The following is a 26,433-nucleotide window of genomic DNA, read 5'->3' on the forward strand; positions in this document are numbered from 1 at the left end:
ACACCGCCAGGCCATATTATTTTTCATAATACGGCTGGCGGCGGTCTAATGGCATGGCGCTGGTGGTGGTAGCAGAGCCACCATAACACCACCCGCCAATATTGCCACAGCCGGATTTCCGTCCTTCTTGTGGTGGAAATCCGGCTGTGGTCATAATTTGGCGGATGGATGTTAGCCGCAGCGATGGTCATTTGGCGGCCGTCGCCGCCAATGTCTTAATGAGGGCCATAGCCAATATGAGATCACCTGGGATTAAATTGCACATTAAGGAATTAATCACGTACATTCAGAAATGGGGTGCTATGGATAAGTGAGAAGGTAGATGGGTGAAGAAATGGGATCAGAAGAGAGCAAAACCAGATGTGTCTCTGCCAGTAGCAAATCAAGCTGAGGCCAATGTAAAAATGCTGCCCATGAGAGAGATTCCTAAAGGAGGTTATGTTCATGTACACTGGACTAGGAGTGATAATCTGTCATTCACCAATGACTACCCCAGATTGAGAGAGAAACCAGTGGAATGGTACAATCAGACAGAAAGGTTTGTGAAGCTTTCAAAATTCCTGTGGGAGATTTGAATACGTTGTTTGCCATTCTGGTTCCGAGTGATTTGTGCACTGAATGCAAAGTTAAGGTTGATTGGCCAGACTGTGAACCCCCAAGAGACCTAATAACAGGTGCACCATCGGAAGGGGTGCCGAAAAAGTATTACAAGGTGACTGAGTTCTTGAAAAACAAGGTGTCTCTGAAAGACATTGATTGGCAGAGTATTGATTGATGACACAGGAATTGAAGGAGTCAGTTCATGCCTATTATGAGAGATTGTTACAGACGTTCAAACTTTTTAGTGGTATAGAAACAATAGAAGCTAAAGGTGTGGGTCATTTTGTGTTCACATTTGTTCAGGAATTGAAACCAAACAAACATGAGATGATTCAGCAACATTTGATTTGTTGGCAGAGCAAAATGATTGATGAGATCCTGCAGTATGCAAAATATTGCAGTAATGAACTGGAAGTAAAGCACAAAAAGTTGAAAGAGAAGGCTATGCTCATGCAGTTGAAAGCTGCACCGAAAGTTAGTCAAAGCCCACAAGTGATGGTGAACACTGGTGGAATGCAAGGATTGCAACAGCAGAAAACTAATGTTATCCAGCCTAGAGGTAGAGTAGGTGGTGTTCAGTAGATCAGATCAGTGGTGTTGTTGATGTCCAGGCTTTGAAGAAAACTAATCCATGTCATGTGTTTGGACATTTGGGCCATTGGAGAAGGGATTGACCCCTTAATAATGTCAATAACTAGGTATAGAATAATGAAGTTGCTCAAGTACAAGGTAATAATCAGGTTCATATTCAGGTAGTTCAAAGACCAAGAATGCAAAATGTAAATATGACCCAAGGACAGCAGATTCAAATACCACAAGTTCTGATGACTCAACAGCAAATGGTTGCTCCCCAAGAGAATCTAAATCAAATTGCAAATACAAATGTGAACCAGTTAGCATTGCAGTTTCCCCTAATGGATCAAAGTGATGAGGAATTGTCACAAACACTTGAATCTGATAGCTCAGATGATGAGGATTGCATGGTAGATGCATCCTTTGAAGTAGATCAACTTGGTCCCTGTATAAATGCAGACGTAATAGGTCACATGTATCATTCCTGGTTGACCCAGGGGCTACACACTCTTGTATCAGAACAGTAGAAGTACCAAATGTGCCCTTTTCAGGAAAGAGAACACAGGTTGTAGGAGTGACAATTAAACAGTTGACGACTACTGTAACAGAATCTGTCACAGTAAAAATAGGTTCATTGGAAGATGAACACCGATTTGTGGATTGTGATTTAAGTCCAGTAAGATTGGTTGGACGTGACCTACTGTGTAAGCAAATTTTTCTATTAGCTGCACATCCAGAGGAATCACAAAACAGACAAATGATGGGGATGTGTCCTATAAAATTGTGAAGCAGAACCCTACTGTCATATTGTACCCAATGCTGACATGTAATGATTTGCCCGAATATTTAAAAGACACAGGGGGTGATTCTGACCGCGGCGGACGGCGGTCGCCGCCCGCCACGCGGTTCCCGCCGAAAGACCGCTCCGCGGTCAAAAGACCGCGGCGGTCATTCTGGCTTTCCCACTGGGCTGGCGGGTGACCGCCGAAAGTCCGCCCGCCAGCCCAGCGGGAAACACCCTTCCCACGAGGACGCCGGCTCAGAATTGAGCCGGCGGTGTGGGAAGGTGCGACGGGTGCAGTTGCACCCGTCGCGAATTTCAGTGTCTGCTAGGCAGACACTGAAATTCTTTTTGGGGCCCTCTTACGGGGGCCCCTGCAGTGCCCATGCCATTGGCTTGGGCACTGCAGGGGCCCCCAGGGGCCCCGCGGCACACCTTACCGCCATCTTGTTCCCGGCGGGAGAACCGCCAGGAACTGGATGGCGGTAGGGGGTGTCAGAATCCCCATGGCGGCGGAGCGCGCTCCGCCGCCATGGAGGATTCTCAAGGGCAGCGGAAAGTCGGCGGGACACCGCCGACTTTCCGTTTCTGGCCGCGGCTGAACCGCCGCGGTCAGAATGCCCAGCGGTGCACCGCCAGCCTGTTGGCGGTGCTACCGCCGACCTCCGCCATGGCGGTAATTACCGCCAGGGTCAGAATGACCCCCACAGTGTCACCTGAAGTTTGGGGATAGAGATAAGACTTGTTAAAAGAACTGAGTCTGTAAAAGTAACAGTGAAGCCAAATGCAGTGTATCCAAAAACTCCCTCATATAAATTGACACCTGAGACAATAGCCAGAATAACTCGCCTAATAAACAGTCTAATTGAACAAGTTATCCTGAAAGAATTTAAGGAAAGTCCATGTAATTCTCCCATATAACATGACACCTGAGACAATTGCTGGAATAACTCACCAAACAGTGAGCAGGGTATCCTGAAAAAGATTATGGGATGTCTATGTAATGCTCCTATTCTAGGACTGCAGAAGCCCAATGGAAAGTATCGCATAGTCCGTGGCCTGAGCAAAATCAATGAAATCGCCATTCCATGTTGTCCTGTGTTCCCGAATCCTGCAGTGATTTTATTCCAAATTCCATGTGAAGCAGAATAGTTCACCATGATTTATCTGTGCCAAGCATTTTTCTCTATCCCATTCTTTGAGGAAAGCTAATTCCTCTTCATTTTTAAATTCAGCAGTCATGTTTTGGCATGGTGCTGATCTCCACCAGGGTCTACCAAGAGTCCGTCCATCATTAATCAGATCTTGAAAAAGAATCCAGAGTCCCCTAAATGGCCCTAGCTTTCAGTCTTAGTGCAGTATATTGATGATCTACTTGTGGTATCAAGTACATAAGAACCATGCAGGAGAGATGTAATTGCAGTCTTGAATCATTTAGGAGAAAACAGACATGTGTTTCCCCAGCCAAACTGCAGTCTTGCAAGAAAGAAGTCCTGTGCTTAGGTCATGACATTGAGAAAGGTGTGAGGAAGGCATCACAGGAAAGAATCTCATCAATAATAATAATGAATCCCCCTGCCACTCAGAAAGAATTCCAAATGGTCCTAGGAATGGTTGGCTATTGTCACCAGAGGATTCCAAACTTTTCCCTTTTGGTCAAGCCTTTGCAGATGTGGCACACAAAGATATGTCTGATCGGTGCCATTGGATGACAACTTCATATGAACCTTCACAGAGCTGTGAGAAATCCTATGTCACACCCCAACTTTGGGAATGCCTAATTATAACAATTGTTTTTCTTTGTTTTGTTGCGAGAGGGGTGGGCTCTCTCAGTTTTGACTTAGTTGCATGGAAATGTGAATTAACCAGTCGAATATTTTTCTGTCTCCCTCGATCCTTTGGCCTCTGAGGTGACTATTTGTTTTAAGGCAGTTGCAGTCCTAAGAGTCAGCACTGGACAGTGAGAAGGCATTATTATGGGTCACCCTCTGAATGTTTTTATTCCCCATTCTGTGGAAATATTATTAACCTGAACCAAGACTTAATTTCTCACCAGTGTGCATTTGACCAGCTATGGGTAGGTCATACTTTCTGAGTCAAATGTCACCCATAAGAGATGTACTGTTATGAATCCTTCCACTCTGTTGCCTAACCCTGTTGAAAATGCCAGTGAATGTGTGGATGATGTTGAGCATGACTGTCTCAATGTGATAGATTGTGCACCAATTGAAGATCTGATATTCAAGACATTCAACTAACTGAAAATGACTATTGCCCTCATAACGACTTTGGCGGTCTTTTCCAAAGACAGCTGAAGTCGCTGGTGTCAAAATGCCACCCTAATATGACTGATCTCTGACTTCTGCTCGAAATCATGTGGAGTTCTAAGACCTTTCGTGCTGGTGGTTGGCGGTGCAGAGGCGGTATTGCCACCAGTACCGCCACACCAAAAAGAGACCGCACACCGTATTACAACCCTGATATGGTGTGGCGGTGTCCAGATGGCAAGGCTTTGCCAGTGGTGGAAGTGCCAGGACCTGTCCCCTCCCGGATAACCTCCTCGATAGACGAGGTAAGTGGATCATCTGACGGAAGGGTGTGTGTGTGTGGGTCTGCGTGTGTGAGTGTGTGAATGTTGTGAATGAAGGGGGGTGTTTGAGGGTGCATGTCTGCCTCTGTGAGTGATTGTTTGTGGATGGGGTGGGTGGGGAGTGAGTGTTTGTGGATGGGAGGAAGGGGGTGAATGAGTGTTTGTGGATGAGGTGAGTGTGTGGGTGCATGTCTGCTGGTGTGAGCGATTGAGTGCATGAGTGCGATTGAGCAGATGGAAGGGGTGAGTGTGTGTATGTGGTGCAGGGGGAGGGGGTATGAATGTATGTATGCGCTAGGGGAGGGGTGTGTGAATGTATGCATACGCTGGGGGAGGGTAGTGTGAAAATATGTATGCACTGGCAGGAGGGGGAGTGAATGCATGCATGAGTTCAGTGTTTTTGTGTGGGAGTATGTGAGCGCATGTGTGAGGGTATGTGGACGTGTGTGCGAATGTATCCTGATTACAGGAATGCTTGTTCCTTTCACCAGCACGCAAAACTGACAGCTTTTTCTGGCAGAGCGACTGGCAGAAAAATTCTAGCTGTCTCCAGCTTCGTGATAACATTCGCGGTATCATGCCATCCGCCATGCTGGAGGTGCTCGGATGCATTTCTCACTGGTGAGAAATGCATCCAGGGGTTTTCCGGCAGGGAACAGGACAGAGCGCTGCTACCGCCAGGAGGGTCGGTGGTTTGGCTTCAGCCAAACTCCTAATTTGGCAGTATTGACCGCCGGCCCATAGAGGGTGGTGACACCGGCTCACCGGCCCTGGGGGTCTTCGGACCGCCAGGGTAATAATGAGGGCCAATGTCATGTTTGTTGATGGCTCCTGTTTAAGAGCTAACAATGGTACCTTGGGAGCTGGTTATGCAGTTTGCTCAGTCTCAGGTGTGATTGAAGTTTCTGGCTTTGAGGAGTCTTTTCTAGAAGTAACTGAATTAGTTGTGCTTACTAGAGCATGCTGTTTTTCTGAATAGCTGAAAGTGACAATCTTTACTTATATTATTGTTTTGGTGTTGTTCATGATTTTGGACAGTTGTGGTCCCAGAGAGGGTTTATGCTCTCCACTGGATTCCCTACCTGCAGTGGAGATAAAACTTATAATCTGTTGAATGGATTGCAACTGCCTGCAGAAATTGTTTCTGTCAATTGTGCCGCTCATAAGAAATCTACTGACTATGTAACTTTGGCAAATACAAATGCTGACGAGCTGGCAAGATATTGAGCCCTAAGTTGTACCTCCTTTAATGGAGAGTGGAACAATTTTACAAATGATGAGACAAGTCAGAATTTCCTGTTACCTGCAGCTGATACCTGGAAGGAAGTTAAGAAATTGCAAGAAGAAGTAACAGAAGAGGAGCAGCAAAGTTGGGTTAGAGCAGGATGTGTCAAGTGAAATGAGGATGATATTTGGGTTTCAAGTGATGGAAGAGCAGTGTTGCCGAATAGCTTGTTGTCACCCCTGGCTGAACACTATCATGGACATTCACACGTAGGTAGAGATGCAAAGCGCAGAACATTTTAAACAGAAGTGGTTCAATCCCAGATTCGGAGTGATAGTAGAAGCTGTGTGTCACAGGTGTGTCACGTGCCAGCAGATGAATGTAGGAAAAGGCACAGTTGTCACACTGAGCCACGTGGGTAGATCAGGAGGACTTTTCAACAGGATGCAGCTGGATTGCATAGAGTTGCCTGTGTACAATGGACTGAGATAAGTTTTAGTCATTGTATTTTTTTTTCTGTTGGGTTGAAGTCTACCCAACCAGGAGAAATTACAGTCTCAGCAAAGCTGTTACTTAGGAAGTTGATACCAAGGTTTTGATTCCCGACTTCCCTAGATTTGGTCCAAGAAACTCACTTCAACAGTGAGGTCCTGAAAGTATTATGTGCAGCATTACAAGTTGAGCAAAGATTACATTTCAGCTACAGACCTGAGGCTTCTGGACTGGTCAAGCAAGTTATTGGTACCCTGAAGTCTAGACTGGCAAATATATGTGCTTCTAACACTCTGAAATGGCCAGACACATTGCCTCTTGTCTTGCAGTACACCTGACAGGAAGACTGATTTATCCCTATATGAAACCATAGTGGGAAGAGCCATGAGATAGCCAGCTTTGCCTTCAAGTTCTCTTGTGAACATTACAGATGCCTTAGTGCTGGATCATTGCAAAGGACTGGCTGACATGGTTTGTTCTTTGTCTCGTCAGGTTGGAGAAGGTACCGTACAGCCACAGCAGGAGCTTTGCCATGACCTATGTCCAGGTGAATTGGTAATGGTGAAGAAACACTTAAGAAAATCCTGCTTGAAACTGTGTTTGTAAAGGTCCCTACCCAATGGTTTTGATAACTACTGCAGCTGTGAAGTGCGCTGGTCTCCCTAACTGGGCACATGTGAGCCACACTCGCAAAATTCAAGGTCCCTAGATGATACAGCACCTGTTCCAGAAGGGCCAGTTACAATGAGCAAGAGGGATCAGGTTAGTTAAGCTGTTGGCACTGGACAAGTGGCTGCTTTATCACAAGTATGGTCTGAGGGGGATCTGAGTGAGTCAACATCAGTGGTTGGTAACAAAGGGTTAAGACAGGATCAGTTGACTCATGCAAGCTTGGATGCTGACGAAGGACCAGTTCTTGTAGATAAAAAAAGTTGCACCAAGAGACAATTGGCCAAATGAGTAAACAGTGCCAGCTGTACAAGTGCCTCCAACAATTACTGAGAAGACTGAAGAGCCAAGTCAAAGTCACAGTCATGATGAGGGTCGAGTAAAAAGAATACCAAAGAGAAAAAGAGTACCAGGCCAAAAAAATACAGCACCTAAGCGGACATATTTTGCTGCCAATGACTAGAAGAAGGAAGTTGCAATCTTTTGCTTTAACAATTCAAATCCAGTTCAATATTCTTGAGTTTGAAATTGCAGTGGAGCTGAACGTGAAATCTAATTGTCGCTAAATTTACAAAGACATTACATTTTGGAAGTGATTATTAGTGATTACGAGCTGCGCTTTTATTAGCGACATTTGAACGTTCTGAAGAAGATTTTGAACACTTGCAAGTAGAGAAAACTCTTGATGAACGTTCTAGAAGATCACAGAACTTTCTGTGCTTGTAAGGTTCTCAAGGTGTGAAATTAGCAGATGCTTCTCATTTAAAAGTTAATGTTCATGAGGGTAATTTGCTGTGATTTCCTTCATGTATTATTGTCTGTACATGTGTGTGTTTGAGTGTGTGTGTGTGTGTGTGTGTGTGTGCGCTATATGTCTGCATTTGTTTATAAAATCCACAAGACCATCCAGCTTGTACATTAAACTGCTTATACTAGGCACAGGCCTAGGTGGTCTCTAACTTTAACAATGATCATTCATTTACTCCCTCCTCCATAGAAGAGCTCTCTCCTTTTCTGCTGTGATGCTGTTTCAAACATTTATGACCATTATGTAATCCCGTATCGCTCATTAGAATTCCCCTTCAGAGTTTCAATTGTTGTTACTATTGGTTTTCAGCACAAAAACCCTTAAACCCAATACTATGTTTATTCCTTGGCCACATTTTGCAACTTCTATTATATACGCTATAACTCTTTACACCTTTGGAGTGCAGTCTCCAAAACATAGTGCTATGCATCAAATGAGGCCTCATCAATGCTGTATACAATAATACCATAACATGATGACTCTGACATTTAGTTCATTGAGATGGAAATGCAAAACTGAGCACCCACTCCTGTGTAATAGTAAAAACCTGTAAAATCAGAGCGTGCACAGTGTATTTGATATTTTACTTAAATTCACACCTTTTTTCACATTCAAAAATGTTTTTCTTCATGTTTTACTTGGGACCCTTAAATTGACATTTACATTTTTTGTGCATTTCACTGGAATTCGATTGCCTCCAAGCAAGCTGGTACCTTTTAGGGGGAGAGTCTCTCATATCTCTAGTTCTTCTGGCACAAAACCAAAACTTGACCAGACTAACTACTCAAAACCTTAAATGACATTTGACCCAGGATCCTGAAATAGGTACATTGCCCAGTCTAATCATTTCAAGCAAACCTCCACTTAAGTTTGTAAAACACTCTCTTTGAATCACATTCGAAACCCACTGCTTGAAAGTTACATGTACTTACTAAAGCACAGTAAAGTACCTGTTTCTTTTGTAAGTAATGTCTCCAATCTAGTTCACAGATCGATGAGCATCTGTTTTCGTCTGCACAGCATGTTTCCAACTTCCACATACCCCTAAAATTCTGCTCCTTAAGCTTTGCCAGAGTGAAGTTTGCAGGAAACTGAATTCTAACTTTGCCAAAGACAATCTTAGCAGGAAAATGAATTTGTAATTGGTTAGAAATGATCTTACCAGCAATTCCCATTTTGTCATTCTACAGGAGGTCTTTGATCGCCTTTATCTTATATACACCGTGGGATACTCCATCTCCCTGGGATCATTGACAGTCGCCGTCCTTATTCTAGGATATTTCAGGTAAGTGGATCAGCTTGTTCAAAGGAGCAGTCAGAAAAAAATACTCCCCACTTTGAACCATATTCCAGATAGCTCTGGGTGAGAGGTTGAGGCAGGCAAACCCAGCAGTTGTTTGGGTCATTGGTCCCCTTGAGGGAATTCTGAATTTCTTAAAGTTCCTTTCTCCACCCTTCCTTCAGTATTTAGTCCTTTCTTCTGTCCGTCCTTCTTTGTCTTTTTCCTTCCTCCCCTGTTTAACTATCATGAATCCGGAATTCTTGCCATCTATCTTTCTCTCCATTCATTCATCAAACAATCGTTGCTTCTTTCTTTTCTTCCATCCATCTTCTAGATTTTGTCTCCATCCATTCATTGTTCTCTCATACATCTATCCATCAATCTTCCACCGATCCTCTGTCCATTCATCCCTGCATTTATCCTCTCTCCTCCTATTCAACCATCCTTCTCATTCTTCTACCACAAGAGGTCCTATTTTTGAGATCTTCTTCGAGACCAGGGTTCTCAATCTAAGCAAAAGGAACCATAAACAATAACTTAAACGTTCCTTGTTGCACAGAACTGCCTAGTGACACTCAACCCAGCTCATGCTGCTAAAAGTGGGAGGTTAATAACACCCTAGACCCCATTCATTACTTCCTCCTGCATTGAGAGCCTGCAAATGTAGAAATGCAATTTGAGTAAAAAAAGCAAACAAGATGTTCAAAACACAAAGTTCCACATTCTGCTTCTGCCTCAACAAAACCCCTTTTCTTGACATATATATCTGCAATAAAAAGTAACCTCACGCAATAATTTTACCAGCTCAGTTCACATTAATTCCAGTGAGTGAAGTTTAACTTTTTGAGGGAATTCATGTCCCTGTTTAACAGTGAGAGACTCAGTTCAGCCAGTGGTCAACAGTTTTTGCATTAGGGAGCAGGAAAACTAATGAATATGAGATTGTGGCTAATTACATAGGGGAATCAATGTTTCTATAGCAAACATATTTTTTTAGCCAGTCCATTTCAGCAGGATAAGTTAAATACTCTCAAGTTAGCACTGATCTGGAAATTCTGATTCCGCCAGTGTGCTGAATGGGGATTGGCATGTGACTTCTGATGAAGCCCTGGGTGTCATTTTAATCGAGACAAGCTAAGCAAAATAGATGCACAAATATAATTAGCATCTATTTTCCTCCAAAACATGCAAACTATCCCAATATCTCTGTCTTTGCCGTAGGGATAAAGTGACTTTATCATCACTCAACGTTTTCAAAATCTTTAGCACTACTTTCTTATCCATAAATTGTTTCAGGCCCAAAAACACTTTCACAGATGAGTGTGAGGTTTACATTTTATTGGATTTTGATATGCAGAAACTCTTCTGTGTTAAGTGTTAAGACAGTCATACCTATTAATACATATCAAATGTAAGAGGACAGCTGAGCTAACATCACATCCTCAGTGACATTAATGTATTCTATTTAAAAAAAAATATGACACTTGAAACATTACAAGATGCATTTGGTTACATGACCCAAAGTACTTCGACTGTATTTCCTGTGTGCAATGTTCATCCAGGAAACATGCTAACTAGTCAATATGTAAATAGCTCCAATTCATATAATTTGCCAGCATACTTCATCCTTGAGGATATTTGGAAAATATTGGCCAGGACTTCGTGGAGCAACGTTAGAGACCCCAGTCAGTACTCATGTCTAAATAAGGCTAAAGGGAATTTCTGGGCCAAAGGTTTCCACTTGGGCTAGGGAAGGAATGCTATCATCCTGCAGAAGTTACTGGCCATGTGAAATACATAACACCAACTCTTCATGACCTCTACCAACTGCTGACATGCTCTTATCGTCGAAGTGAAGCGGCCAAGAAATCCCTACATTGGTACCGCTTTGCTAATTTTAGAGGTGTTTTGTGAGAAATTGATTTGTTGGTTGAGGGGAGTGAACCTCTACTCTAGCAACAGCCACAATCCTTGTCAGAGTGAACCACAAGCAGTTGATAAATTAATCTGTGCTTAACTATCTGGTAGCTTGGCACAAAAGCAGTCAGGCTTAACTTAGAGGCAAAGTGTAAAACATTTATGCGGTGTTCAAACAGTAATAAAGTGAAAACATAGCACAAGAAGAATACCTCACCAATTTATAAAATTAGAATGCGATTTAATAAGTTATCAGAGTCCAAAATGACAAAAATCAAATCAGTAAACCAGAAAAATGCAATTTTAATGATTTCAGGAAAGTACAGAGCCTAAAACCTCAAAGCGTTACTCACCGTTATCTGGTTGTGAAGGACAAGGTGAAAGTCACAAGTTCAGACAACTATGATGAAGCACAGGCCAGATAAAGGGACTAGGTTATTCCTGCTGAAAAGCTTGCCTTCTGAAGTCCTGGGTGACATGTTCCTCTCATGGTGGAGGAGGCAGAGACAAGCAGGGAGAGCATCACGCTTGGTCATCACTGTAGCATGAAAATCAGCCAGCCATCGCAGACGGTCATCACCATCGCATGAAGTTTATGTTGGTTGCCACAGATAGTCGTTGCTGGAGCTTCATGCTGGAAGTCACTTCAGGTTGTTGATACTGTAGTGCAAAATGCAGATTACATTTTGCTGGTCATCGCTGGTGATCACTGTAGCACGAAGAGTTGGCTTCATATTGATGGCTGGTGCTTGGGGCAAGATCTTGGCAAAAACAAGCCCATTAGTGGTCGCAAGGAGGCAAAACCTTCAGGATGTCTCCTTTTTGAGTCAGAGGAGTGCACTCTGATGCCAACCAAGGGCCCAGGACCTGAGGAGGAACCTCTTTGGGATCAAGGACACTCTTGCAGACGCCAGCAGGGCTTGGGCAATTTCAGTTGCAGGTACAGGCAGCAGGTCAACTTGGCATATGCAAGGCGGCTTCTGGATCGTATTGTGTCTCAGCAGAGCAGGAGGTCAGTCAGCTGAACCTTGGAGTCAATCAACCTGGGATGAAGGAGCACAGGTCCAGTCTTCCTTCTCAGCAAGCATGGCAGGCCTCAAGCAGCAGGGCATCCTTCTTCTGTAGTGTCCACAGGTCAAAGAGTGTACTGAAGTGTAGTTTATACCTGGTGGCCATGTTGAAGTGGGAGAAGCTTCTGGAGTTTCCCTCTACAGAGGTGTCAGGAATTTCCTGCCTTCCTTCTCTGCTCCCATTCTGTCTGTGGGCACAATAGGCTAGTGTGACACTCTTGGTGTGTGAGCTGGGCGAGTGCCTTTGAAGTGCAGGTGTGGTAGATGACAGCTTTGCTCCCCCAAAGCTAGTGCGGTCCATCCTGCCAGTACCCAGAGCCTCTATCATAATACTGTCATAGAGGACTACACAAAGGCTAACTGCCATGTGTACAACATGTGAAACGTAAACATACTTGGCCACCTTTATAAATACAAGCATCCTGCAATAAATACTGTTTCAGGCCTAATCTAGGTGTGACTTATATGTATTAAAAAGGAAGGTTTAGGCCTGGCAAAAGGTTTATTTTGCAGGGTCAAAACTGCAGTTTAATACTGCACACACAAGCCTCAGTCGTAAGTCTGGGACATGTTTAAAAGGCTACTCAATTTCTGCCACAATCAGTGCTGCCGACCCTCTAGTAGCATTTAGGCTACAGGCCCTGGGCCCCTGTAGTACCAATTTAGTATGGACATATAAGTAAATTAAATGCTGCCATTGGGTGTAAACCAATTTCACCTTGTTGAAAAGAAGAGATCACAAGCACTGGTTAGCAGTGGTAAAGTGTGCAGTGTCCTAAAGTATAAAACTGGTTAAAAAAACAGGAGGGTTAAGGCAAAATTTGTGGGGGTAATCCTGTGGAGAAGGCCAAGTCCAACATGTTTCATTCTAATTTTCTTTATGCCATAGCATCAGAAGTCTGCCAAATGGACACCAAGCCAACTACATAAATTGGCAGAAACCAACAAAGCTGTATACACTGTGGGCCTTAATAGTAGACCACATTGCTTCTAGAAACATTTCAGTGCTTTTGTACCCCATATGAACTTCTTCCTTTTGCCTTTTATGAATTTATTATGATTTTTTTTATCCTTTAGTTTGTTAAACTGTCTGTCACTTTTTCAGTTTTGTCCAATATGTGCAGCTAAAAAATAAATTGATCGTGAACAAAATGAGGTATAACGTTAAGTGGTTAGTCAGCATTGTAATATTACCATTCTCCACAAGAATCTACTCCATATGGGCCAGGCCTCCAGACATGAACCCAAAAGTACTGCAAGGGAGTATTATGGAAGTATTTATGTGGGGGAGGTTTTATTCAGAAAATAATCTCAATCTTGTGTCAAAGAAATTACTGATATTCCCTTTTGTAATGAGTGGCTATTAGTTACCGGGTCAGACATGTTATAGTTCTTGTAACTTGGATAAGCATGTTTAATTTTAATGCTGTGGGCCTCAGTATGGTCATTTATAAATGACTGGACTGTCTTCATGGAATGACGCTTTGCTGGGTTGTGCTGCTTATGATATTACTGTTAATAAATCTTTGTTGAAACATCCCTGTGTCCACCATTCCTTCATCCTGTTTTCCTACAGGCGGCTGCACTGCACTAGAAATTACATCCACATGCACCTGTTTGTCTCCTTCATGTTGCGAGCTGTCAGTATTTTTGTGAAGGATGCGGTCCTGTATTCTGGATCTGCTCTCGAGGAGATGGACCGAATTTCTGAAGAAGATCTGAAGTCTCTCACCCAACCTTTTCTTCCAGACAAGTCACAGTTTGTGAGTGATTGGGAGCTATTATTGATCAGTTCAATTTGCATTTTCTGGTTCATTAAATTTTGAATGAGGCTACACTGGCTAGATAATGTGTTCTCTCCAGCGCATGCACTGCCCCTCTGAGCTTTCATATGCTGGAGAGAGTGCAGCATAACACATGCACAATGCTGTGTGGCGAACATATTTACATGTGTTATCTTAGACCATATTCAAAGATATGTTAGAGTAAAGCTGGAGATGGCTGAAGCATCTGTAGCAGGTTGATGTGTAAATATGCTTCATAATGATTTGATCTAGTAAATATTCTAGATAACCATGTCAGGTATGCTCAAACAAGGCTTTTGTCAATAAGGTACTAGATAGTTTCTCTAAATACGAGACTCTTCATACCTTCTTAAATTTGTTCTGAGCAAATCTTTGTGAACCTACCTCTTGGTGCAAAGGACACTTGTAAGTCCACTACAATAAATGTAAGATTCCAAAAAAGACAAATGTTTGTGATTGGCGAAAATCCTTTTGCAAGTATTCATCATAAGAACCTTTGCATTTTTTCTGAGTCAATATTGCTTTCTAAGAAGCCTCCAGAAATTTAAGACGAGTGCAAATTACTAAACACAGTTGTAAAGCTGTCACTGGTTTGGGGACTATGCATTTGTGTAACAGTTATGGAAAGGTAAAATTGAATCACAAATAGAAAAATCAGCCAGTTTGGGTCAAACATGTAATAAATCCCAAAAATCACATGTGCAGTGTTAAAAAAAAAAATTCACTTAAAAAAAAATCAGTGCACAGAAAAAAAGTGATTTATAATCTGAAAATTTAAATACGCTTTGTAAATACCTGCATTTCCATTCCAATGAATCAGTAAATATTTGGGGATTTTTTTGTGTTGATGCATAATTGATTAATGATTGGAAACAGAAAATGCAAAAGGAGATTGTCCATAATGATTGCATGAAAGCTGAACAGCATATATGTTGACATTATTGTCTCCTTGCATTCTTGAGGATAGACACCACCCAGTCCTCCCATTTCAGTTTTGCAAGATGTTTCTCCTATTGCTCCTCAAGTAATCATAATTTATTGTTTATCAGTATCATCTGATTCCCCTAATCTGTTTCATATTGTGTTTTCAGGTTGGCTGCAAGATAGCTGTTACATTCTTCCTCTATTTCCTGACTACCAACTACTACTGGATTCTTGTGGAAGGCCTCTACCTCCACAGCCTTATCTTCATGGCCTTTTTCTCAGACAAAAAATATCTTTGGGGATTCACATTATTTGGCTGGGGTAAGATATTCCTGTTTTCATTTAACACTATTACTATGAAAACTAGTTTATGTTTCATATTACTAGAGCAAAACAAATGAATCTTATTACAGGACGTCATCCACCCACCAAAGCAAGTGGTAGGATTCCCAGTTGGGTAGTAATTCTGTGTTAGAGAGAAATTATGCCTGAAAATTCCTCTTCATCTTGGTAGATAGCAAAAATGGCTGAGTGAGCTGTTATTCCAGCCATTGGCTCTTTATGGCCAGCGAGGAGGAAACATCACTGCCCAAATGGATGGAACACCATGAAGGCCACCTTTCAAGTCCTGTAGCAATTATCGGAATATGATGAGCAAAGTGCTATTTTACTCTGGGCAATGATTTCATTTCATGCAAATTCTAGCCAATACTGCAACACCAAGGGATATCATGCCTCTAACTAGTGGAAAGAGGAAGACCTTGTTCAGATGCTATTACCATTCATATGAGATCCTTCGGTGAGGATTAAATCGTTAGTGACTGTTGTGTCAAGGGACTTTTGTTCATTGAGCAGTATTTGCCTGAGACATCTGGCTTTCTTTAAATGGTGGTGCCTACTAACCGAGCTTAATCAGCACTACAACCCAGCCTATCCCTGAACATGATGAGGACTACACTGTTAATGTAGCGTTTATCCTCTAATACTGCTACAACATGTTTTGTTGCCGAAAATCCCCATGTGACAGCAACTAACTGTCTGACTGAGGATTAAATTTGTTTTATTCGAAATCTGCTTATATACTAACAGAACTCTGGGGGAGAATTATTAATTTGTAGCATAATGCAGCACAGCAACAAAAGATGCTGCACTTTGTTGCACTAGGAAGAAAGAGCCAGATAGTGTTCTATCTACAAATGTATGATGTTGCACTCTCTTATCTAGTACTAGCTCTTTTTCAGGCTGCCTATCCTCACACACGCACAAACACACACATGCACACACACACACATAGGGTGTTTAAATGTAAAGTGTGTTTTAAGAGTGCAGTACAACCTCCTGTCTACTGGGGCAGAGCGGAGCAAAAATATAAACACACTTGATGAAACACAGATCCCCAAAAGGCAATTTTTAAAATGTTGTAAATATTGACACAGATGTTCCTGAAGCCATTTCTTATCATTCAAAATAAATTGTCTTTTTGGGTACCTGGGTTCAGGTCCCCACAGTGCAATCAAGTCCCCACAGCGTGAGTGTGTTACCGCGCCCAAGTCCCCACAGGGTTAGTAGCACAAACACACACACACACCTTTGCACTATAGTGCAAAGGGTGTGTACCTGATGTGTATAAAAGGTTAAGTACTACAAAATAACATGCTTAGGCATACTTTAACATGCTTCCCACATTAAATGTATGCTGTAGAGTGAAGCACCTATTTCAAATGTTAAATATTAGGATAAATAAAACATTTCTCCTTCTTAGTGGCTGCCACAAACATGTACTTTTTGGCTCAAAACCCTGTCTATCATTGTTGGTATAGAGAGTTTTAGGTCATAAACTCTGGGTGTAGGTGTGGGAACACATTTACCAGCCATGCAATGCCTCCCTAATGCAAAGTAATGCAATGTTGTGCAAAGTGCTGTTTATGCTACTTTCAGGGCTTCTTTTCTGGGCAAGCAATATTTTGTGCTTTGAAAGTAAATATTTTCTCAATATTTTGTGCTGGTTTTTGTGAATCATCACTTTGTGAAGGAGCAATATGCCTCTTTGTTTACAACCCCAAATAGGCGTATTGAAAAGCAGTGATTTGCATTGAAAAGGAAGATTTTGTATATCAATACTATTATGGGCAAAGCAATATATTTGTCTGTAACATAACAGAGTTGTGGGTATGTACAATTGTACTAATACAGTAGAGAGTGCAAGAAAATATGTCAGTTATAAGAAATGTGTTTACTGGGAACCAAGTTTATATGTAAAAGAAATTCGTTTTTTTACAAGGAATCCAGAATGTAAATAGAGTGATAAACGTGTAAACCATATCCAGAGAATAAACAACAATTAGGGTAGAGGAAGGCAGCTATTCAGTTATAAAAGGTTAATCCGACATAACAGCAATTTTACCGAAAAAGTGTTTTTGTTCCAAATTCTGCATGAGGTCTCTACACACCAGTTTGAGGACTTTCATCTCTACAGATTGCACTACATTTCCCAAAATCTATAAACTTGCAAATATAATATACAACCTTTCAATTCGGTGAACCAAAATAACCTTAAATGTGAATGAATTGAACCAATTATAGCAACACAAAAGGATAATGTACGGAATGGTGAACAATGCAAACATTCACCCCCCCATTACAGATCTGGGTTTAGTGCAAGAATGGCGTCACTTTGTAAATATGATACAGTGATTTGTGCCTTCCAATGCCCCATTACCGTCATAAAAATGATGCTATTGTGGCGCTGGAATGGCGCTAGGCCCCTTAAATCTAGGCCTTGGTCTCCAACTTATTAATGGCAATTAGTGCATGGAAGAGAATATGAAACATGCTATGGAACATATTGTACAGCAATGTAAAGCATATGGTGGGTACATTCATATTTTGTGAAATGTAGGGCCTGACATTTAAGGCCTGAGATCTGGTTACCATTAATTCTGATGCTTTTTTCACACCAATTGATTTGCAACCTGTCCCCTCATCTTGCAATTAATCAATCACTGTGCAAAAGGCTATTTATTAGGAAGACTAAAAACTACTGCCTAAATAATTCTGCAAATGACTACAACTGCATGAATTGGTATCTGCAAACGATAGCAAACACCCATCCCCGCACTCACATGAATTGAATGCAGACTTTTTTTTAAAGTTGCCTTTGGCCTTTAAAAATGCAGGAACGGTTGTGAAAATGTATGTTGTTATTTAGAGAATGGCCTTACAGGAGCGTGCATCAGTTTTTAGATCACTGCGTGCACACCTAATGCACACCCAATGGCAAAAGCTGCTATTTACAAAATGGAATGTGTGTGTCATGGACACCTTCCATTTTGTAAATGCATTACCACTCTCTTTAAAATCTAAGAACAAGTAAATGATTTCTACCTGCTTATGCATGTGATTGCATACCATTGGTACATTACACTCGGACTTGCAAAGGGGAAAGAAGATTCACTTCACACACTCCTTTCAAATGCAAATAAGTATATGCTGTAAAGGGTATTTTGTGAGCCAGGTCGGACATTTAGTACATTGCTACATACAGATGTGAGGTCACCAAACCTGTGATTTTCAAATGCATAATTTTGCAAAAGAAAAGTACACAGATTTTGCACACCCCTAATGTAACATGTACGAAAACATCTTCCACAGTGGGCAATAACCCAAATATGAATTAACATCCTGGCCCTCATTATGACTTAGGTGGTAAATGCCTCCTACCGCCACAGCGACAGCCACCAAAAGACCATTGCTGTGGCTACCAGCCCACCGCCATATTATGACCGTAGCCGGAATTCCACCAGAAGACTGGAGGAATTCCAGCTAAGATCATGGCGGCAGATGGCAGTAAGGTGGCGCTGCTGCCAGCAGCAGTGCCACACCAGTAGACCGCCACCGACCGTATCATGATCTATGATACAGCCTGGCGGTGTTCTGCCGGCGGATGCTGCTGTTGGCAGCAGCACCCCATCCCGTCTCCTGCTGGAGGACCCCCTGCAAGCAGGTAAGTCGGGTTCTCCGACAGGGGAGGGGGGTGTATGTTTCTGTGTGCGTGCTTGCGGGTGGGGGCATGTGGAATGTGTGTGTGCATGAATGGATGTGAGTGTGCGTGTATGTTGTGATGTGTGAGTGCGTGTGTGCATGTATGTATGTCAGTGTGTGTAGATGTGTGTGTGCATGGATGTATGCATACGTGGGTGAATGTGGGTATGTGTGTTTATGCATGTGTATGTCCCTGCGTGTAGGTGTGTGTATGTCAGGGGTCAGAAGGGGGAGAGTGAGGGAGGGCTCCGGGAGGTGGAGGGGGCGGGGGAGACCCCTATCAGTGCCATCGAAGGAATTATCTGGCATTGATAGTGCCTACTGCCATGTTTTTCATGGTGGTAAAAAAGCTACGGAAACCATGGCGGTGGGCAGGGTCGTATTCCCGTAGGTGGCCTAGTGGCGGCTGCCGGGCTGGAGACTGTAGTCTCCAGCACAGCGGTCGTTACTGCTGTGGCGGTCAGTGTGGTACATTGGCGGTGTGGCTTTTGCCAAACTGCCAATGTCATAATATGGCAGTATGTACTGCCAGCCTGTTGGCGGTACTACCGCCACTATAACACCGACCGCCGGGGTCATAATGGCCCCCTCTGTCTCCCAACTACAGCCAAAAACCACCAGAGGATAGACTGATTCACTAGAATAAGAGAGCTCCCACCATTCTTCATGATGTTTTGTCTGCAACCTCCTGTTTTTGCACCGTTCTAGATTTTTTATCCAGTGATGTTCCGAATGCTTTAGACATATTCCAGTGGTAGTTCTAATTTTCTAAGTTTTTGAACATCAAAATTCATTTGTGTTCATGATCCATGAAGTGCTTCGAGTAACATGTCTTGTCAATATCAGAAGAAACTTTGGCCTTATGGAACCTGCATTGTACACACTGTGTGTAAAATTTGCACATGCACAGCGCATACAATGTGGATGCTTTAGGTGTCAATTTCAACTTTAACAATGGAGGACCTCTGCCTGCTGGAAGATAAACAATACCAGAGCAGTGACCATGATGGAAGTTTACTTACAAATACAATTATTTTTCCCATTACTAATAGTAATGAAAATCTGACATTTTAGATGGATAGTTTTTTATTGTAAAATGTGTGTATTGACAAGAATACCATTAGCAATGTAGGGACAGATCAATACTTGCCATGTCAACCAGATGAAATTGAGAAAGAACCACAAACCTTTACCGATGTTTCGACTTCCTTGTTAAATGGAAGGCTTTTAAATCACAATGTGGAACTAAAACCTAGAAATATTCTATGACATAAAAGTATCCAATACAACTTTAGATTTTCTTCTAACAACTTTTAGTTAAAATATCCATAACTCACAACCACTGAGCCTTTGTTAAATTTTTAAAAGGTTTTTATTTTATTGTGACCTACTTAAGTTACCTGTAAATATTATGTAAAAGTAGGATTTGTTAAAACATCAGTCCAATCAATTGATATTCTTTTCCTTAAGAAAAAATCCTTCTTATTCAATTTTGCAAGATATTCTGAAGCAACAGGAATTAGGTCAATGCACCAATGAAGTAATGAGCAACCTTTCTGAAAATTACACAACTTCCAATTACTGTGTGTTTTTCACTTCTGTGGAATTATAGCTGCATAAAAAATATGTAATTATTTTTGGTTAGAATCTATTTCTTCCATTAACACGTGGGTAAAGGTAATAATAAAGATACTAGAAAGTTTCCGAAAAAATGTATTTTTTTTAAAGTGCAACGTCTTCATATGAGTTTGTGATGACTGAACCTGCAATGACTGTGAGGTCAAGCAATTTTGCAAACTGAAATCATTTAAAGGTTACAAATAAGAACATATTTTGAAAGTTACACATTTGGGACTGTATTGAGATGAAATGTTTTTTTCAATTGTCTGCATCTCATAGAGGTAAAATTACTTCTCACTGAGGAACAACTATTGAATCAAGATTCGAACCAGATAATTTGAAAGGGATGCTAGAAAATTAGGACAAAACATAGCCATCAGGGTAGGACCTATAGCCTGTGAGTTTGTTTACAGTACAATGCTATTTATGTTTGTCTGATGTAGTCACCTCCATCCTCTTTTCAGTGACTGAGATTGAGAAAAATTGTAATTGTTCTTTTGTTGTCTTTTGTCCAATCAAGATCACCTTGTCACAGTTTCTCATGGCTAAAGTTGTTTTGACCTCCCTTCCTCTTATCTCTGCTCAGTCTATTGCTGCAAGTTGAGGCTATGTTGCCATCATAGGTAGATGGATGAAATATCTCACAGATGGCAGCCAAGCAGTGTAAAATTCTTTCATTGCATCTCCTCCTTACTGAAAATGATCCCTTTCCCACTAGAGTAGAAAAAGTTAGATATTTACTTTGAAGCACAACCTCATGCTGCAGAACACCAAGTACCTCTTTTTGGCTAACAAGACCCCTAACACGATAGATTACTCATTGTTGCATTCAAGTGTTCTAGAAATATCACACTGTACATTACAAAAGTGGAGGGAAGTGCATGCACCCAATACATTTCTCAATAGTCTGATTCCTAGAGAGCCTAATTTAACACCTACTTCAAGCATAATGAGGCAGTGGGCAACTGTAGCTATAGTACAGTCTGCATCCTGTTTTGTCATGCAGAACACAGAAACATAGGGATTAGAGGGCACAGTAAATAAATAACAGGGCTGGTTGAAATACACACATCTAAGGCAATTTATTTTAGAATTCTGCTGCTTGGTAATATCCTTGTAGAACCTCATAGTAAATATCTGTATATTTGAAGACAGAACTGGTGAAAATTATCTTTTCATTTGATTAAATTAAAGTCATTGCCCTTCTTCCATTTACCCTAGGGGGATAGTTACCTCTCCCCATTTATGTCATTGGCCTAAAACAAGTCGGGTCTCAAAAAGGTTAAGAGTATCTTCCCAAGACTGACGCCAGAAGTACCACTCACAGAATAATATGGTATCACCATCCATTCATCCAATATTAGATAACAAGCACAAATTGAATTTTTCCTGGTAGTGTCCTGTATTCTAAATTGACAAAAATATATTTCCTGGGAGGAATCTCTGACGTTTACACATCTTTAATGCATTGTGCAATTCTCTGTTGGTAAAACCACTTGGACCTATGCTGTATACATAATTATAACATGCTTACATTGTTCATTGGGCATGATCATGAAAGATATTTCACCCCATTACTGTATGATTGTGTATGAAACCATCAAATGTAGGGTCCATCTTCCAATCAAGTAGGGTCTTCTTTAAACAAAGTTTATAATTACACATTTTATATCACTTTATGAAAGTAGCAGCTGTACAACCTTTCTGTACAAGTTAGAACTAACCTGAGTTTGAATACCTCTCTTCGTGCTTTTAACGAATGCATTGCTAGCAAATAGCCTTCTTCTTCTGAATTATATTGTTTACATGACGGACGGTTAGAGTGGACCAAGTACCATTTCCAAATCTTTTGAGTGAGCCAGTAGTTTTCCTGGTTCATTTTTTTTTAAACATAATTTTTCAGGTGGGAATTCATCAAATCTATCAACAAGACATTGGGCTCTTTGTTATCTTGTTCAGCAATCACACTACTCTGCCTTAGATATTTATTTACACACAACACAGTTTAGGTTTAATTTTATGACAAATACATTTGTTTACAGCTTTCACTGCATCAGTATGGTCCTAAAAAGCGTTTGGAATCTTGGAGCCCTTGACTTCTAGGATTCTTATTTTTTCCGTCAATTAGTGTGCATGTGGATGTGGTCCTTAGAGGATACAGTCTTCATGAATGTTTGTATGTAGATTTTTGATAGGACATTGATGTATTAGTATTACTTGAAAGTATGCACCATTGAGGTTACACTTGCTTTGCTAGCTGTATGGATTGGACCAATATTGTTGCAGCATACCAATAGTTGGGTCAAATGTGTGCTGTTGGTCTACTATGTGCTGTGAATATAATTTGCTCTAGGTGTATAGTGTTATTTGGTTTTGGTTAAATTGGGCTTTTCTTACTTATTTTCAAAGTGCTTATTTGCACAATCCAACTACTGTTGTAAAGAATTTTGTGTGAAATAAAAAAAATATTGCCATTTAGAACAGAAGTTCATATGAACCCCCTTTGACCCTAGTGCATTCAAGCAGTAAACCCATCTGAGTCCATCATCCAATTTTTAACACAGTCATAAAACTTCTAGTGGACTTTCTAAAATAAAAAAAGCACACAAAATGTTTAAAATGACACTGTTTAGCATAATACAATGTAACTCATTTGCCCATTATAAAAAATAGCTTAAAATGCAGCACAATGTAAAACATGTAACAGTAATTCAACAAAGATAGACTTACGGTGTCATGGGCGTAGGTTGGGAGTGGCACATTTTCTATGGGCACATTATCACGCCCTTTGAAAGTCTACCCAGTACCTATATTGTCCTACTGACAGTGGCCCAATAGGAATTTCTCTTCAAGGCTTAACATGGAACTTTATGCCCCTTCAGATGTCATGGATGACTTTTACATAAAACTGTAGTAATACTACCTGGTCCGATCTCTATTGTGATCCACATTCAGGAGAGGTCCTGGTAGATTCTCTTGTCAATACCAGATGGTAGCATGTTTTAATGATTCATTGGTCACACATAATTAGCGACATCCTAATGCTGCTACACTCTAGTTGGTGGATGTGGGCAAATCAAAAATTAGAAAAAAAAAACAAATACATAATCAATATACAATTCCATTGCCAGGTCTTCCTGTACAGAAATGATAAGGAAGGGAGGTGATTGTAAAGCACCACTAAAGAAACTCCGCTGTTAACTGCTAGTCAAGTTGGACTCTTGTAATTCCCACCATGGTTTTGCTGGTATTTACTTTGTTCTTGTGCATTAATCACATAAAAAAGTCTATTAACAGAAGAGTACAATCAACCATAACAAGTAAAATATCTGTAATATGGCAATAGCGATGATGTGTTCCTCACAGTCATTTTGCATCATTAAAGATGTAGCTTTGTCCTTCTCTTCAAGGCTCAATATATATTTTTTGTATGTGTTTATTTATATTTTTTATATTTGTGTATATTTTCATTAGTACACCAGAATTCATTGCGTACAGTGTTACAAAACATCGGACAAGTGTTAACAGGTCAAACATAGTTAATAAGTGACGGGCAGTAGGCCAAGAATGAATAGCAGAAGTGAAAGAATGAAATGTTGGAGACCCACGCCCTAAGTCAAGCCATTTCTTTCAGCTCGAACAGCGCATGGATTATATTGTCTACTTTCCAGGAACTGTAAACGTTAATTGTATTTTGGAGTAATTTATTAATTATTTGAGACTTCTAACAACTACCATGATATTGTGTATTAGAACAAGTAGACATGTCAAATGTCAAACAATGGAAGCATGACTGGAAGCGTGGAATGTCACTGCAAAAGGCCTTCAGTTTCCCATCTTTGCAGATCGCACCTTGAATCAATTATGTTTTCATCGTATTTATTTGTTTTTAGGACTCCCAGCTGTATTTGTTACAATCTGGGCCACTGTGAGAGCTACTCAAGCAGACACTAGGTGAGTTTCCTTTTTAGTTTTCTTTTCAGCAGCATAACATTTTTTGCTTAAATTTAATAGATATATTGAAGAAAGATTTGCCTACTTCTAATTCCTAGCTTGGGGCTAAAAGACATTACTTGGTGTAATGGGAGTAGGAGGCTGTACAAAATGAGCAAATAATAGTACATATTATTAACAGTAGTCTAGCTTTCAGGGAGGACCATTCAATTTGTATTCAAATATATAGTTGAGTTAATGACCAGGGACATGGAAATATATACAAATCTCTGACAGAACAATAGTATTGGGGTTAGTTATGTTTACAACTGCACAAGCTATTTACAATATTATGGACGTCAGCACTGTAATGCTTTGCTGCACTAGGAACTTTAATCTGAACTTAGACTGCTGCAAATCATTTTTGCACTTTGTTTTTAGAAACAAAAACTGTTTATTAGGGTTTGGATTCAAACTTGGGGGCCTTTTAATTTGGTAGGTTTATCTTTTCGGCAGAGGTGTGTTAGACTATGTGATCAGGAAGTGAGACAACCGTTCCAAGATTAGCGGTCTAGCTGTGATGATGCTCGTTTATTTAAATGAGGGCATTGCAGGGCTGCACATGTGGCGCAGCAAAAGTGCGCCTAAGGCAAGCCCTTCTGCACCTGTCCGCGCCTGAATGGCTCAAGGTCCTTCCCAGTCAGCTCTTATTCAGTTTACCAAATCTGAATTTTTGAGTCTGCTCCCTACTCCGCTTTGAGCATGTGGAGCCTCCTTTAATGTAGGTCACATGGATTCACACTGCGATGAGTGTGGATTCTTGCTTCAGAACACCACCATATTAACAGTTAAAACTTGTCCTGGCTCCTGATATTGTACTTCCTTCACACATATGTCACTAAACTGTAGATCATTGGTTTATCACAGGTTTGAATTACATGACGTTCTCAAAGATCAGATGCCAGGCACCATTTTTCTAATGGAGACATGGATGGAGGCGGGATTGCAATAATCTTTAAAAAAGAGTTGCAATGCTCCTTTTCTGAACTTGCTATCAAGGGCAGTAATGCTAATTTCTTCTCCTTTGTGCTGTCTAACATAGCTGCTTTGCCATGTTAGGAGCTCTTATTTACTACCCTCCGGTGCTGTTGAACTTCCCCACTTTACTAGCAGATATACTGTCTCCCTTAGCCATGCAATACTCAAATCTGTTAGTATTAGGTGATTCCAATGAGGATTAGATAAGACTGGTTGCCTGCTGTAAAAGCCCTAGATGAGGAAATGGAGAGTTTCCAGCTCTCCTAGCTCATCCCTGCCCCCATTTATAGATAAGGGCACACACTTAACCCAGTATTTAATAACATGAGCTGTGCCAAAATTGTGCCCCCATCCCACTGATTTGGTCAGATCATCTGGTGATTCCAATTAGTATACCTTGTGCTAAGGCATCGGGAAATTCTGTGCTGCCCCCAACATGGTCACAGAGATGGTCAAAAGTTACTCCTAAGATGCCTAACCAGGCCCTCAGCAACAACTATCCGACTTTTGATAGTTGTGTCAAGAAAGCGAGAGGTCAATTTGATGATTGGTTCAGCAGTGCATTAGACCAGATTGCTCCCATTACAAAACTAGTTGTCCACAGAAGAAAACCATCAGATGCATGGTTTTCCGCTGAACTCCCGGCACCTAAAAAGAAACGTAAGAAGGTTGAACTACTCTGGTGTAAATCCTGTGATCAATGTAGCAGAGACAATTATAGGAGAGACCTGCTTTGCACACTAACCAGTCACAAAGAGAGTATTATTCTAAGGAAATCTCTGCCTCCAAGAATTCCTCTCATGCAGTCTTTCAGATCATTAAATCCTTTACATCATTAATGGCTATTACACCCTCCTCATGACCTTCGGCTGAGAGTTGTGACACCCTGGCCTCGTTCTTTTCTGAAAAGGTTGGAATCATTTATGCTTCCTTTTCATCAGAAGCTAGAAATCACCCTTGACTGGAAACATGATTCAACCCGACAGGAGAAGGCAATAAGCTTCATCAAATTGAGGAACTCATGTCTCTTTCGTCACTATTAAATTGCGATCCCGAGCTGACCTT

The 26,433-nt window shown here is 41.1% G+C and overlaps 1 protein-coding gene across 2 annotated transcripts in view; it reads left to right on the forward strand.

Moving 5' to 3' along the window:
* Positions 1 to 26,433, forward strand: part of PTH1R (parathyroid hormone 1 receptor) — a 729,171-nt gene that overhangs the window by 598,163 nt on the left and 104,575 nt on the right. Inside the window, exons 6-9 of one of the 2 annotated variants that reach the window (XM_069210957.1) lie at positions 8,929 to 9,023; positions 13,584 to 13,770; positions 14,904 to 15,057; positions 24,291 to 24,351. In XM_069210957.1, coding sequence (XP_069067058.1) covers positions 8,929 to 9,023; positions 13,584 to 13,770; positions 14,904 to 15,057; positions 24,291 to 24,351 — 497 coding nt within the window. The remainder of the gene's footprint in view (positions 1 to 8,928; positions 9,024 to 13,583; positions 13,771 to 14,903; positions 15,058 to 24,290; positions 24,352 to 26,433) is intronic. The other variant, XM_069210958.1, reaches the window with a different exon arrangement.

Source organism: Pleurodeles waltl, chromosome 10 (genome assembly GCF_031143425.1).
Source record: "Pleurodeles waltl isolate 20211129_DDA chromosome 10, aPleWal1.hap1.20221129, whole genome shotgun sequence".
Taxonomy (NCBI): domain Eukaryota; kingdom Metazoa; phylum Chordata; class Amphibia; order Caudata; family Salamandridae; genus Pleurodeles; species Pleurodeles waltl.